Consider the following 16046-nt stretch of genomic DNA (forward strand, 5'->3'; position numbering starts at 1 on the left):
TTTGTTTATAACTAAGTGGTCTCAGATTAGTGTGAACTTAATGAAAACCATGGGAAAATGTTTTGCAATCATACCAAAATACTTGGCAATGTGAAACACTTTTATGAGAGCAGGTCTGACCTTCTCAGGCCTTCACAACATGCTTCTCCTGCTTGTTAGCTTCTACTATGCCCCTCGTGCACCTTCAGCTCACCTCAAACGGCCTCCACAGCCTCTGGAACGCACCACCTCGGCTCCCTTTGCTGTTCAGACTGCTACACTGCTCTGCACACTTCTGACAAGAAAATCCTGGTCTTGCTTCACGGCGCTGCTCACTTCCCTTTCCCATATGGTTTTCCCTAAGTACTCTGTCAACAGCTACTGTCCAACGTCCTCAGTCAGCACGTCATCAGAGACAATTATACCTACCAATCCTCCTTAGGTGTGTGCATATGCATATCATCTTTCCCTAATTAGATTGGAAGTTATGATTCATTCCCTGGAGCAGTGGTTTCCATAAATGACCAATCTGCAGGACAGTGCCAACTGGCTACAAATAATCTCCCCTGAGGAACTTATTAAAATGCAGATTCTGGGGCTTCCCTGGTGGCACAGTGGTTAAGAATCTGCCTGTCAATGTAGGGGACACGGGTTCGAGCCCTGGTCCAGGAAGATCCCACATGCCGCGGAGCAACTAAACCCGTGTGCCACAACTACTGAGGCTGTGTTCTAGAGCCCGCAAGCCGCTACTGAGCCTGCGAGCCACAACTACTGAAGCCCACGCGCCTAGAGCCCGTGCTCTGCAACAAGAGAAGCCACCACAATGAGAAGCCTGCGCACTGCAACCAAGGGTAGCTCCTGCTCGCCCCAACTATAGAAAGCCCGCGCACAGCAAACAGGACCCAACACAGCCAAAATAAATAAAATAAATAACTTTATATTAAAAAATGCAGATTCTTGGACTGCTTGGGAGATGATCTCATAAATCTGGGTGTCAATAGGCACAGAGCACAGATGTAATATGACAATGTGGGTGGGACTCTGGAATCAGCACATTTAACAAGCTCCTAGTTGATTTTGATGGTGCTCATGAATTGCCAGGTTGGGAACAGCTGCCCCCAGAGAATCTAGCACAGAACTCTGTACCTAGAATGTGCTCATATGTCATTAGCTGTATGCTTCTTGACTGGTAATGAACTTGAGCATAACATTATTGTTATGTTATACCTGTGTTCTGCTTCTCTAAGTGGGGAAAGAATACTATTATTTGAGTACCCAATAGGTGTCAGGGCCTGTGCCTATTTACATTCATTATCTATTCCTTATAATAATCCTTTGAAGTAAAGTGGTATTCTCATTGGGCATGAGAAATCTCAGGGTCTAAAGAACTTTGTTTAAAAATTTAAAAAACCTGCCAACATGTCTAAACTGGATATTTTGTATAAATATCTGGATTTCTGGCTTCTCTTTAGGGGGAAAAAAAAAAGGTTTGGTCTAACACTGGGGCCCGCATTCCTGCATGGCAACAAATGGAGCCTTTAGAAGGATGTGTGCCCTACAACTCACCACTATTCCCCATTCTCATCCACAGCTAGACCAGCTTCTCTTACACTCTGTTCCCAACCTGGTCCCTATAGGACTCTGAGTTTGCAACTCCTGCACTCTCATTTACTACCTTGCTTTCCACTGGTAGGAAGTTTGGCAAACCTAAACACAGCCTCTTTTTATTGCTCTATCATATATGGGTCTCTGATCACAGACGTAGGTGTGTTTCTGACCTTCTGATTTCAATACTAAGAAACCTGGTGGTACATCATCAAGGAAAGCTGGGATCTCTGTTCCCTAAGCTGCACATTCTGGCTCTAGCCTAGTAAAATTCTATAGTCAACCTTTAAAATAGTTGGAGAAAATGTGGCAATTCATCTACTTGCTCCAATTCAATGGTATCTACAACTAAGAAAAGAACCCATAAGTGAGCAATGCCACCAAGTGGAAGGGAGATTCCATGTTGAAGTGCCTTAGCCAGAGAGGCTGATGACCACTCTCAATTTACAGGGCCATTCAGGAACCAGAAATAAAATGCCTGCCTATCTCTATATGTTGTTTCTTTTCAAGATTGTCTTTTTTTTTTTCATTAAAATATTATTTATTTTATATATTATTTACCTTCCATGTGCCAGGAACAATGTTTGAGATACAAAGATGAAGATATTCAAGGTTGTTTTTTAAAAAGCCAGAGACACAGACTGCACTTTGGAAGCCGTGTTTCATTTCTGATGACTTTTCTGATCCTTTTCCTGTTTGTTCGTTTCCTTAAACAAGCTACTATTGCTGCTGATTCAACATGTTTCATTCTACACATTTTTAATGTGTATTCCTGTTTTTCTGGAGAATGTGAGCAGAGAGCTATCAAATTCTTTTAGTGTCAATACGGCAAGGGAATACAAAAACCTCCTTGTATAGGACTGATCTCATGGGGGTAGGATTTCACATTCATTGAGCACTTCCCAAGAAACTGTGTCAGGCACTTATATACTTCATTTACTTAATATAAGCCCCAGAGGTAGGTATTCTGATTTTAAAGGTAAATAGATAGGATGGAATGTGAAGGACCCACAACTCTAAATCTTTGACTCTTCTCAACACTGTCAACTGCCTCCCTGGAGATCTCCCAGAACGACAACCAGGGGTATCCCTGGTTTCTCAGAGCCCCCTATAAATCCAGGATCATCTCAAGGCATTCTACAAATAAGAAGTCGGCCTCTTCTTCACCTTATCTCTTAATCTGCAGGAAAACTATTGCGAAACCTCCTTCATCAATTCTCAGTTCCAAACCAGCAAGCCACCCTTCTCCCCAACCCCTTCAATGCCTTCGAAGCAATTTCCTAACAGGGGTGTGAACCAAATTTAAATCAATTTATCCGGTCACTGCAGGTATCTTGTTCTACCTTCAACACAGCTTGCATTCCCTCAGAGACAGAACCTCCAACTCTGTAAGTCAGGTAGGTATTATTCAGGTTAGGAGAATTAAAACAGGGTCACAGGGAGGAAGGCTAAAGAATTTGACTTTTTTGTGTTTACTTGTATAGAGGAAAAACAGCACATAGATGCATCCACAGTATTTAATTTGTTTGGATAATAGTTACAGATAAACAGTTACACTCCATATACAATTACCAATACTTTTTTATACAGTTCATATTTCAGTACATCAACACTATTTTATTTACACTCTATTTATATACATTAACATCTTTCTAAAGTCAGTGCATTGTCAACAAGTTTTATACAGTAATTTACAAAGTGAATGTAGTTAGTTAATTTAATAAATTTTCTGCTAATCATGAATTAAAAAAATTAATTACAACCAATATAACCAACACAGATCAAACAACATTAGTAGATTGTGCTACCTGCTTAAATAAAACATCTGTAAGGAAATTCTTTAAAATCTTCCACTTTTTCGTGGGACTTGTCCAGTTAGGACTGGACAGATTTTATACACTGAAAATCATGAAACTATAAAGTCTGCATTTTGTCTCACTTTATCACATTATACCATTTAGGCCACTCCTTCCTACCTGCAATTATAGTCTTCTTCTGAATAGGGTTTCGACTTAGATAGCCATTTATGACAACCTTTCCAAATGCTCTGAGGAGAGCTGGATAGCAACCGACCTCAGATATCAGAACACAAATGCTTAATTACATTGGTACTTACTATCTATGAGGAAGGAAGGATAATGGAATCTGACAATTAATGAGAATCAGCTCCCAGGGTCCAGATGAATAAAAAAAGACTGAAAAAAAAGTGAAATATTTACTTCGAATACATATTTAAAAACAACACAGGAAAAAAATGTTGCCTGAAATAAATAACATTTATGTACTTTTGTTCCAGTCTTGAATTATTGAAGGAAAAAAGGAAGTGAGCAAAGAAACATAACTTTTGATGACCACTACTGTGAAATGTAAAAAAATAAAAAATAAAAAGGAAAAACACCAAAATAAAAAAAGTATATGGACATGCAAACAAAAGTTTACTTCCTAAAACCACCAATTTCATTAAAAATACTTATACACTATCAATGTTTGGGATGTGTTTTGTTGTTAAATTTAATATGATGAGGGAAAATACCCCAATTAAGTTAATTTATAGCCCTTATAGCCATCAAATATGAACAAGTTCTGAAAAGTTCATTTGCACGTATTCTTTCTTTAAAGTGCAAAACAAAGAAACAAAGAACAAACAACCACTAATTGTAAAATACCATCTAGCTTTGTTGCCACTTTCCCTCTCAGAAGCTCTCTGTGCAACAGTGCATGTAAAGATGGTGCAAATTTTGGCAACTCCCCTCCCACACTCAGCAGTGGTGGTAAACATTTTTGAGGGCTCTTGAAGTATCCTCAAAGTAGGCCGCCTCTATCTGGAGGGTTATTTTATTTTAGCTGGATCTCCCAGGATGCTTTTTTTTTTTTCTGCAGGGTCTCCCAACCAAGGCCCTGGGTAGAAGGCACGCAACTCTTAAGAGAGTCTCCCTTTCAGACTTACCACTTACATATGCCTCTGCCACCACCAGTGATTGGTTGTGTCTCAAACGCAAACACAACAACAAAAACAAAAAGCAATAAAGACATAGAAAGAGTGGGAAAATGGTTTAAAAAGTAAATCGAAAGATCTGTGTCCATTTGCTGTAAGAATCCTCCGCACGCCTTTGTGATCTTGCTTTCTCCATCGTGTCAGTCACTACAGTGGAATAAAACTTCAGGAAAAAGGAGGTAGCATGTCATGTCGTCCCCAGACAACACTACAATTTTTTGTTTTACTTTGACTCCAAGGAAATTCTTAGTATTTTGTTATGATTATTGGTAAACTATACTTGCTACATGTTTGTTCATATCTGGACAAGCACAACTTAGTTCTTATTTGGTCCCAGGTGGCTGGTGCCAAACCCTTTTGTTTACAGGCTAATGGGCTCTGCCTGAAAAGTTCTCTACCAGGGAGCTCGTGTGAGACACTTCCAAACAAAATTATTACTACTGTTATGTTAACTGCTATTTTAATTAGGATTTTTATTTTGTGCTTCAGGGTCACAGGATAAAATAACTACACATTTAGCTTGCCTTTCAGCGACGCTTTTGCCCAATGTCAGCTACAGGGAGTCATCTCCCTCATCACCAGCCTGTCTAGCAGCCAGAGTGGTAGCTTTACTGTAACACACAGTACTTTTTGTAATCAGACTCAAAGTCTTCGTCCATGCTGCTTGTGTCTGCCATCTTTTTGCCGTCAACCTTTGGCAGAAATCGTGCAGAGTCTATCCCCTGCTGCTCATAGAAAAGAATGTAGGCAGAGTCGGTGTCAATTTCATCAGGGTGAAGTTCCTGAAGGAGCAAGAAAGGCTTTAACTAAAAAGCCATCACTATGCTGGCTCTTAATCCTCACCAGGGAAGGGAGGACCAACCCTCTTTAATTACTAAACCTGATTGCTTCCAATCAGCTTAATATTTTGGCTGTCTCATACCTGCCCCTAAAAAATAAGACCCATTATTTTCAATGTTTGATTTTTTGGGGAAAATATTCATACCACAGACAAGTCAAAAGAATGACAAAAAATGAAACAAAACAACCCATCAAATTCTACTAGCTCAAAAGATAAGAAATTTTTCTTATAACCAATACCTTCTTCCTCTTCATTGTTTTCATTCTCTGCTCTGCATAACCCCCCACCCCAACCAGGGATCAAACCCGGGCCCTCGCAGTGAAGGCATCGAGTCCCAACCACTGGAGTGCCAGGGAATTCCCTGCATATCACTTTTATTCCTTTAGACTGAAGGCATCTATATAATGATGCTCCCTTAGAGGAATTTTTTTTCTTTTTTCCTGATTCTAATAGCAATTAACTATTTCCTATTCAGGAGAAAGTCCATTATTTCAACAAATGTCCTCCAGTTCTGTTGACGTTTGTTTCTTTTATTCAAAGATTGGGGATATTTACCTTACAGCTGCTGTCATTGTAACAGTACCACCTGCTGTTTGGGTTTTTGGCATAAGTGACGTAATGGCCCCCGCCCAGAATTCCTGAATGGCACTATAAGAGAGAAGAAAGTGGAGGTATATTAGTAGTTGACAGGGCACAGTACTAGGGTCCAATCAGGAAAACACTTTTGGGGAAAAAAAGTGTTTTCCTTCTTCCGAAAACAAATCAAAGAGGAAAACTGAAAAATTTTAAACTCTGAATCTTACCATTTTATTGTTGTAATTATTTTTGGAAAGCAAAAATTCCTTAGAAACACACAATTGTGAATGACTTGAACCTGTGACTCGGGTTATAATGATTACACGACTGTTCCCTTTATTACACTGTGAGCATCTTGGATTCTACCCAAAAGGCCAAGATATCTACTGCTAACTTTGTCTATCACCAAGCTCAATGCCCAGCAAATAAGCAGGCCCTGAAAAAATGATGAATGAATGAATGAATGAATGAAGATGAGCAAACAAACCACTGAAAGTGCAGATCATTCTGAATACATACAACAAACCACTTACCGAAATTGCATATAGATTATAAATAGGCTTAACATGAACATCTTCTCTTTGGTCATCGGTGCTGTCTTCTTCACTGTGGTTTTCAAACTGACCATTGCTGTAGCCATTGCCACATGCCTCATGCTCATAAAGGAAGCCATTGGCCAAAGCTACTTCATGGTCCTGCGGGGTGACCAGCTCAGGCTGACTGCCCCCCAGCATGTGCCCTCGGCTCAAGGCATCAGCCAGCTCACAAACTTGCCCAGCCCCGTTCTCTTTGCTGGCATCCAAGTTCTCCTTGCTATTTGACAGTTTATTTTTGCTGCCGATCTGGGGTAGCCGGAGCCTCCCTTTGCTCCTCCCTATAGTCCGAGGGCTGCTGTTAGGGCTGCTGTTTTTGCTGGAGGGACAGCTGGTTCCACATTTTCTTGATGAAGAAGGTGAACCTGTGAAAGGGAAGAAAAGATAAATCCAAATGCTACAAGTTAAACCAGCCACCAAATGCTAAGTGTGAAGTCAACTTCACAAGTGTACACATAAAGGTAAAGACAGGGGTGTCCTGACTGGCTACTCTTTATTCCTATTATGTGGACAGTAAGTTACATCCTTGTCTTCCTCAACACCAGCCCTCTCAAGGCAGCAATGTCCTGAAAATGTGAAGTACAACTAAGTACAGACTTAGAAAAGAGCAGAAAGATGATTTAGGACAGATTCAGTTCAAAACAATATTAGACTAAGGAGTCTTACAAATACATATTCTTCTTCTTTGTAAAATTAGATTAAAAAATACGATCAGCAATTATTAAGCACTTACTATTGCTAGGCATGATATTGGCAACTCTATCATCTCCACCTCTCACAACAATCCTGTAAAGTAATGGGCCATAAACAGCTCCCCACCCCCTTATATACCCTTAAAAATTGTTGAGGACCTCTAGAACTTTCGTTTATATAAGTTCTATCTATCAATATTTACCATACTAGAAATTAAAACTGAGGAATTTGAAAGATACAATACACAAGCATATATTTTTCTTTCTTTTTAAAATTAATTAATTTATTAATTTTTGGCTGCGTTGGGTCTTTGTTGTTGCACGCAGGCTTTCTCTAGTTGCGGTAAGCGGGGGCTACTCTTCTTTGCGGTGTGTTGGCTTCTTATTGCGGTGGCTTCTCCTGTTGTAGAGCACAGGCTCTAGGCACGCGGGCTTCAGTAGTTGTGGCATGCTGGCTCAGTGACTGTGGCTCTCAGGCTCTAGAGCGCAGGCTCAGTAGTTGTGGTGCACGGGCTTAGTTGCTCCTTGGCATGTGGGATCTTCCTGGACCAGGGCTCGAACCCGTGTCTCCTGCACTGGCAGACTGATTCCTAACCACTGCACCACCAGGGAAGTCCCACACAAGCATTATTTCACTGACAATATCACACGTATTGTTGGCTCTGACTCCGCTTGTGAGAGAATGAGAGTGGAAAGGCAAATACTTAGTATTTTTTCCTTTTTCTTTTTTTTTTTGCCTTGCTACGTGGCTTGTGGGATCTTAGTTTCCTGACCAGGGATTGAACCTTGGGCCACAGCAGAGAAAGCGCTGAGTCCTAACAACTGGACCACCAGGGAACCCCCAAATACTTAGTATTTTTATGAAAACAGTTCTGATCCTCCAGAAGGGGTCTCAGGGACTCTCTAGGGGTTCCCAGACTATATTTTGAGAACCCCTGCTGTAAGGGAACAAGGATGACAACTATCACTCATGATCACCAAATGTCAGGCTCTACGTAAAGTTCTTTACTCTTTTTCTTTTTTTAAATGTTTTGTTTGTTTTTTGGGTTTTTTTTGGCTACACAGTACGGCATGTGGGATCTTAGTTCCCTGACCAGGGACTGACCCCGTGCCCCCTGCACTGGAAGCACTAAGTCTTAACAACTGGACCCAGGGAAGTCCTAAAGTGCTTTACTCTTGATGTATCAATTTCTCACTCTGTGAACTTAATATTATCTTCATTTTATGAACAAGGAAATAGATTTAGCAAGGCTGTACTTCTTGCTAAAAGTCACATTTCAGACAGGTTCCTTGTACAACCAAGCTGTTGCTCCGGAGTGGAAAACAGGGAAACACGCAGCCTAGAGGGATCCCTGGAGAGCCCCTTGCAGAGTGATGTCTGGGCTCCGTGAAGTCCCCCAGGCCTCCTCACCTTTAGGGCTACTGATGACGTTCGCGCTGAGTGAGGATGGGCTCTTGCTCAGGAGCATGTTGTCTTCCCCAGCTGAGTTCTGAGCATCCACTTTCTTCACCTCTCCTGCCAGAACCCTGGGCTCAGAGAGGTCGTCTCCCTGGGGTGTGAGTGGTTTACGCTGACAGAGAGCTGGGTCTCTCGGCACCAAAAAAGCACTAGGGTCAAAACTCTCACGAGGAAATTTAACAATTTTCTGTGATTTTATCCATCGCCCATTTACAAACTGAAATCGTTTAAGATGAATAATCTGGAGAAGAATAGAAAACAGTTTCATTAAAGAGTTCTGAAGATACAAAATACACATTAAAAAACCCCAAGTCTAATACACGTAAATGTTCCAAAAATATAACATCACTTTTTTTCCCCCAAAAGAATATATTTTATTATGTAACATAGCTAACAGTCAGGCCACTGCCCTTTAGCTATATGACTAACATGGTAATCCTCCTAATTTCCTTCAGTATCCTAGGAGCCTACACTTGCATGTTCTCTGGGCTTGTGACACATGCCGACCTTTACCTCTCTCCAGTATCACAGAAGATCCATTCATAAACACACTCATGAGGATAGAACACTATATACTGAATGTTTCGAAGAAAAATGGAGGCGTTTTTTACAGAGGAAACTTATCCAATCTCCAATAGGAGGCCTCTTCCTTCTTAGCACAACCTTCGGTTGCTACCATGGAGTTTCACTGTCCTGAAGAGCATAAGAATCTCCCTTCTCTTTTTTGGCTTCTCTTTTTCTTTTCAAGAGCAATGAATTCCTCTAGCCTTACGCAGTGTTATTATGCTCTCTACTGTGGGCACAGTTATTTGGGTGGCTCCCTCTACCCTAAATGCTTAATAATTTACTGTTTATATAAAGAGAACCCCCTTCTAAGGGGCATGCTGGTGTGTGGATTTAACAGAAGCCCACCAAGCTCTCACCATAACATCTACTCCTCGTTATTCTTTAAAGACCTCAAAAACAGTTTTACAAATGCCAATACTTCATGATATGTTTTATGTGATGGTTATATGAGTATATATAATTGTCAAACTCATCAAACAAGACATTTAAAATCTATGAATTTAATTCCATGTTAGCTACACCTCAATTGAAAAAAAACCTTCCCCCTTCCCACCTACCTGTTCCCAAGTCTGTCCCTGTGCCCTGCTTCCCATCCCTGGAGCTAGCTAATCAGCATCAGTAATTTCTTGTGCATCCTTCCCTGGGAAGTTGTTCTGGTCTACATTCACAGTCTCACACCGTAGTAGAAAGAAGATATGATTAAAAAAATACACACAAGGTCTGGTTAAAATACACCAGTGCCTTACATTTGATATGATTTCCTCCCTTAAGGAAAAAACTTCCTAAATGAAGAGGAGGAATTGACACCTCAAAGTTTCTTGACAAGCAACAGGCGAGTCTCCTAATCCATGAATGGAGAAGGCAGAAGTACATCAAATCAGAAAGAATATGTAAGCCCCAGTGCACTTGTGCCTACACATTTAATCCAGCAGCGTGTTGTGGCCATGTGATGAAGCACAGCGGGATCGGAGGTTCAGCCTCTGTTCTCTTCTGTAGTCCATAAAGCACAAGCCTAAAGCTTCCTCTCTCCCTAGAGCCAGGAGTGCTTTCACCTTTTCCTGAAGTTTAAATTCACCAGGTTGTACCACTCGTGGCACTTCTCATATATTGCACTTAATGCAGTTACTGGTCTATATGACTTCTCTCCCCTTCTAGGCTGTATGCTCTTTAGGATACTAAACTAGCAAATATCTGTAGTACAATTAATCTCTGTGTGCAACAGCAAATGTGTTTTAAACACTGCTGCAGGAAAGGTCTTATTCTCAAAAACTCTTATTTGCTCCCCACTTCTTTCCTTCAAGCTAGACTCTTGCTCTCTCAGAGGTGGGACTGTAACATACCAGAATGGGGGGGAGCCTCCAGAGATCTAGCTTCTTGGTTGCCAAGCAGTGGGTCTTACACTTGGAGCAGTAGTACATCTCATTTTCCCCCAGCTCCTCCTCACTGGTGAAAGCACGCAGACAGCTGTCCAGGTTGATGGGCTCAGCTTGTGCTCGCCGACTCCGCTCCACACTCTCATGCTCATCTACAACCTGCAGGCGGAGGGGACAGGAGGAACGGGAGAAGGGGTGGGAGGAAGGGGGTTTCCAATGGTCACCTGCCATGCATCATCCTCTAGGTGACTCAACCTCATTTACTTTACATGAGGAAAAAAATATAACCCAAACTAGAGTCTGAGCAAATAGGTCATTTGTACATTTATTCACAAATATCACATCAATAACATCCTTGATCAAATTTCTATTTATATGACCATAGCTTGTGTGGGAAAAATTTCTGCATGCTTCCAAATGACAAAAACAAAAACAAACAAGGAATTGCCTGTTTATTTTACAATTTGAAATCCTAAAACAGCTTACATGCGGACTGGCTCTCAAGCCAGGGTGTTGAGATTAGGCCATTTATTTTTTTAACAGGGACACAGAACATTATAGTGTGCTGCAGGCTTTACAGAGGCTAGGAGAAATAATATCACTGAAACACAGATGCCAGGTCTGGATTAAATAAGAAAGGATACAGAAAAGCTCACCTTAAGAGGACAACCCCCAGGGCATTAAAACTCACAGGCTACAACTCATTTGCATATTAATGCCACATAACACAGAGTTATCAAAATATCATGTGTATTATTATCTGTCTCCTGCCTCTTGGTGCCTTTCTATCTGAGATGGCAATAAAAGGAACAGCAGGCTCAAAAAAGCCTGATTTTGCTGAGAAGACCCCTAATACCTGCCCAAACCTCTGTGGTCCTGTTAACCAGCATGCTAGGCTTTGAAGCAAGGAGGAGGTAAATATGAGGAAGGAGAGAGCAAAGGGGGGTAGATGTGCAAGGATGTATGTTGGAGGTGGTGTGGGAATCAGGAGGAAGGAGACAAGGAGGGGCCTAGAATGCGACAGAAAGGAAGGATTTTTCCCTCTCCAATTCTTGGCTGCCACTTAATAAGCAATCAAGAACCACGGCAGGTGAGGGATACATAGCATGACTATGAATGACCGTGAGACTCCACAGGGATTACTTCGCAGGGTGCAGCCGGGACGACAAGTACAACAATGAATGCCTCTCTTTTTGACAAAGTTCACATACAGGTCCCTCACCCCACTTATTACTCCTCCCTTCCGGAGGTGAATTGGTTCTCTTTGCCTGAGGCAATTTCCCTCAAGTTTTCCTTCCTGAGCTCACAGTTTAGAACAGGTTTTCAGGTGTGACTTTTTCCTTACATGAGAAGATGGCTGGGTCACAGGCTGTCAAATGTTTTTATAAACTATCAAGGTTGGGGTTGATTATGCAATGAAGAGTTTTAGCATTGCATCGCCATCCATTTCTAAAGAGCTTATTTAAAAAGGGGAACTTAGAGGAAACCTCTTTTTTCTAGGAAGCAAAGTCTGGCTTGACCTCAACTTCTTTTCTGATACTAACTCTCATCATTTTTAGGGCTGGTCATCCAAGGGAAAAACTGACATGCTTCAAAAGGAAACATGCTGTATCACGGTGGTTAGAATCAGAGTAGAAAAAGAGGTGTATTAAATATAGTACTGTCTCTTTTCTCACAGCCAGTGAAACATTATCTGTATTATTATCTCTACCAGGGATGCTTTATGGCCAACCACAAATTATAGTAAGTAAGTAAAGAATGTTGATTTTTATTGACTATATTTTCTATAGAACACACAGGCTATAGAGCTGGATGGAGACAGGGAAGAAGGAGATAGATGAAAAACATATCTGTGGACAAAAATAATTTTTATTTATTAATAAAATTTCCCTAAATGACAAAGATTCCCTTTACCTCTTGGGATCCATTCCCAGATCCTCTACAATTATTCAAATAGTCTAAATTATTATTGGCACCCTCCTCCTTTTTTTTTTTTAAACTAAGTTGCTTGAAAGCTCATCCTTAGCCCAAAACATAAAGGAATGAAATAATAAGCTTTCATACATTATAAGACTATTAGAAAAAGAGGGAGATCTGAGAAGTTATCTAGTTTAATTTTTTATTAAGGAATATGAGGTCCAAACAGGGGAAAAGTAAAAAGAATAAGTACAATTGCCTATATTTTTCCCTCCTTACCAAATAAAACATTCATGTAGAAATTCTGGAAAGCAGTGAAAAATGTAAAAAGGCAGGAAACCTTTTATACTCTTAATATAAAGGCAAACTGTCAAAATATTGGCAGATTTTCTTCTGCCCTTTTTCTTATATGAAGAGATTTTTCAGTGTATGCAATTTATATCTTTTTTTTCAATTTTATATCTTGCTTTACAAAAAACTTTACAAGACATCATAAGCATCTCTCTATGTATGTCAGGAAAAACTCCTGGTAGTCAGCATTTTCAATGGCTGCATAATATTTTATCCAATTTCTATACCACATGCCTCTAGTGTGGGACAAATACAAGTTGCTTCTAATTTTTCCTATTCTAACAAATGCCATGATGAAATTTGTCAGCAAATCACAGAGTATTACCCTAGGATAAATTCTTAAAAGGGGAATTACTGGAATAAAAACCATAAAACATACAGGCAACAATCTCAATTTTGAATCTCCTTTGTCTACGTGACTCTCCAAGCACATGCAGAAACCACATGTAGGAAGAAATTAGTCATGTGGCCCCATTCCCCAGCAAGGAAGGGTATCTCAATAGCAGCTTGGTTTCCATGGTATCTTAAGACCATCACTGAAAATGGAAGTGGGATGAGATTTAACAGGTCACGTAGGTCCCTCTTCCTATAAAACAGGATGTCCTCCAGAGTTTTTCAGATTGCACACTGGGTTTGTTAAAAAGGGAAAGAGATTTACAGCCAAATAATTTTTCATCTTTGACAGGAGTAATGTCCTGTTGGATTTTGTGCTGATGAAGATTTAAGAATCTTTCTTTCAATTGCTAAAATTTTCCCTCTTCAAAGTAACCATGGTTGAGGTTATTGAATTACCTTGCTACAGTGAGCATAATCTGCCAAAACATCTACTTCTCTTCAGCTTCCTTTAGCCCAATGATCTTTCATTTGGCCAAGTATCCACAAATAGTACTCATCCTTGGCTAGTGAGAGCCTTAGGGTGTGTGGGGGCATATTTAGGGATCCAAATAGGGAATTTGGTCTGGAACTGGGAGTTCCCCCACTACTCAATAGCACAAAAAGACAGAAAAGTCCATAGAGAACAGACTTGTGATTGCCAAGGGGGTGGAGGAGGGTTGGATTGGGAGTTTGGGATTAGCAGATGAGAACTATTATACGTGCATTATATATGCGAATGGATAAACAACAAGATCCTATCATATAGCACAGGGAACTATAATCAGTAACCTGTAATAAACCATAATGTAAAAGAATATAAAAAAGAATATATATGTATGTATAACAGAATCACTTTGCTGTACACCAGAAACACAACATTGTTAAGTCAACTATACTTAAAAAAAAAAAAAAAAGACAGAAAAGTTAATTCTCGTTACTAACTTATCTAAAGGGAATGCCTTAAAAAACAGTGAAGGAAATTTCCATCAAGAATCATATAAATGCAAAAGCCACTACTATTCTTCCTGTGACTAAAACAACTCTTTTGATTCTGTTGCTTTTACATTTCCACCAGATTCTTCATATCTCTATGCACAAGCTATCTAGTCAATCTACCCTTCAAACAATATTTGGCAAGCATTTTTAGATATGGAGGTAGTATTCTTTTGGAAGTTACATTTTCAAAATTTAAAAACTGTTCCAGCCAGAGTGGCAGTAGAGGAATGCTAAGTGTGAAGAACAGGCATGGAGATGTACTCTTAGGTGCCCAGTCTTGAAACATTCAGTTCTTTCTCTAATTTTCTGATCACTATGCCCATTAAAGGTAGCAGCTATAGCCCTGGAATGCACTTGAGCTAAGTAATAGTGGTTACCAAATGCTGCATCTTCAATAATAATTAATAAACAGGCAGAGAGACTGGCATGCTTGATATGTCATGGCCAGAGAATATAACTTCTTAATTACGCCCAAAGTTTTGTTTCAAGATTTACTTATTATTAATATTTTTGAAATTCAATGCTCCAATACAATTAACTCTACAAGTGGGAAAAGTGCCACAGAGAATGCCAATGAATGTTTTTCTAGCTGTTTTTAAACTGTCTGAAAATAGAAATGGCATGATACAGTTAAGCTGGGAAAAATTGTACATAGGAAAACCACCATCTTACGATGGCTTTGAGTACTTACCCTTTCCTGTGATGTTTGATAGCGGAGGTGAAGGGCCGTGGGGTCCCAATCCACAGCAATATAGGCATTTCCAATGAAAGCTCTGTCTTCCCCACAATCAATTTTACAGCCCCTGCAAAATCTAAAGGGGGAAAAAAGATCTACTGAGGAAAGAGTAATTATGAAGGAATCCAAATTTTCTTTATCAGAAATATTCTCCCCGGGAATTCCCTGGAGGTCCAGTGGTTAGGACTTGTCGCTTTCACTGCCACGGCCTGGGTTGAATCCCTGGTAGGGGAACTAAGATCCTGCAAGCTGTGGGGTGTGGCCAAACAACACAAAAAAACCAAAAAACCCCCAAAACTTTCCCTTTCTACTTCTTTTTTAAAAATAAATTTGTTTATTTGTTTATTTATGGCTGTGTTGGGTCTTTGTTGCTGCCTGCGGGCTTTCTCTAATTGCGTTGAGCGGGGGGGGCTACTCTTCACTGCAATGCATGGGCTTCTTACTGCAGTGGCGTCTCTTGTTGTGGAGCATGGGTTCTAGGAGCATGGGCTTCAGTAGTTGTGGCACATGGGCTCAGTAGTTGTGGCTCGTAGGCTCTAGAGTGCGCAGACTCAGCAGTTGTGGCGCACAGGCTTAGCTGCTGTGCAGCATGTGGGATCTTCCTGGACCAGGGCTCGAACCCATGTACCCTGCATTGGCAGGTGGACTCCTAACCACTACGCCACCAGGGAAGTTCCCCTTTCTACTTCTCTACTTTCCTTCTTGGGCGTCCCAATTTGTCATGGGCTTCTAACTTCAGACTGATAAATGCATGAATATATGCTAGTAATTATTATTATTTCAGGGAATCCTGCTTATCACTTCTCAAATCTTTGGTTTTTCAAGGTACTTGATAACCATTTGTAAATCCACATGAATATATGGACTTTATGGCAAATAAATGATATGGGAATTGGCTATCTGAGACCATACACCCTCAAGAAATTCTAAATTTAGTTATTAAATGCTTGGAGGTAGGACAATTTATCTGGCATAACCATGCCTATTTCCT

General features: G+C 40.4%; 1 protein-coding gene across 2 annotated transcripts in view; it reads right to left on the minus strand.

Moving 5' to 3' along the window:
• Positions 1-3985: 3985 nt before the first annotated feature.
• USP32 (ubiquitin specific peptidase 32) overlaps positions 3986-16046 on the minus strand; it is a 212016-nt gene continuing 199955 nt past the window's right edge. For both annotated transcript variants that reach the window (XM_060081803.1, XM_060081802.1), the window contains exons 29-34: positions 15011-15131; positions 10648-10839; positions 8693-8981; positions 6530-6954; positions 5976-6068; positions 3986-5361 (exon numbers count right to left, since the gene is read on the minus strand). In XM_060081803.1, the coding sequence (XP_059937786.1) occupies positions 5188-5361; positions 5976-6068; positions 6530-6954; positions 8693-8981; positions 10648-10839; positions 15011-15131 (1294 nt within the window). In that variant the 3' untranslated portion in view covers positions 3986-5187. The remainder of the gene's footprint in view (positions 5362-5975; positions 6069-6529; positions 6955-8692; positions 8982-10647; positions 10840-15010; positions 15132-16046) is intronic.

Source organism: Mesoplodon densirostris, chromosome 18, assembly GCF_025265405.1.
Source record: "Mesoplodon densirostris isolate mMesDen1 chromosome 18, mMesDen1 primary haplotype, whole genome shotgun sequence".
NCBI lineage: Eukaryota > Metazoa > Chordata > Mammalia > Artiodactyla > Ziphiidae > Mesoplodon > Mesoplodon densirostris.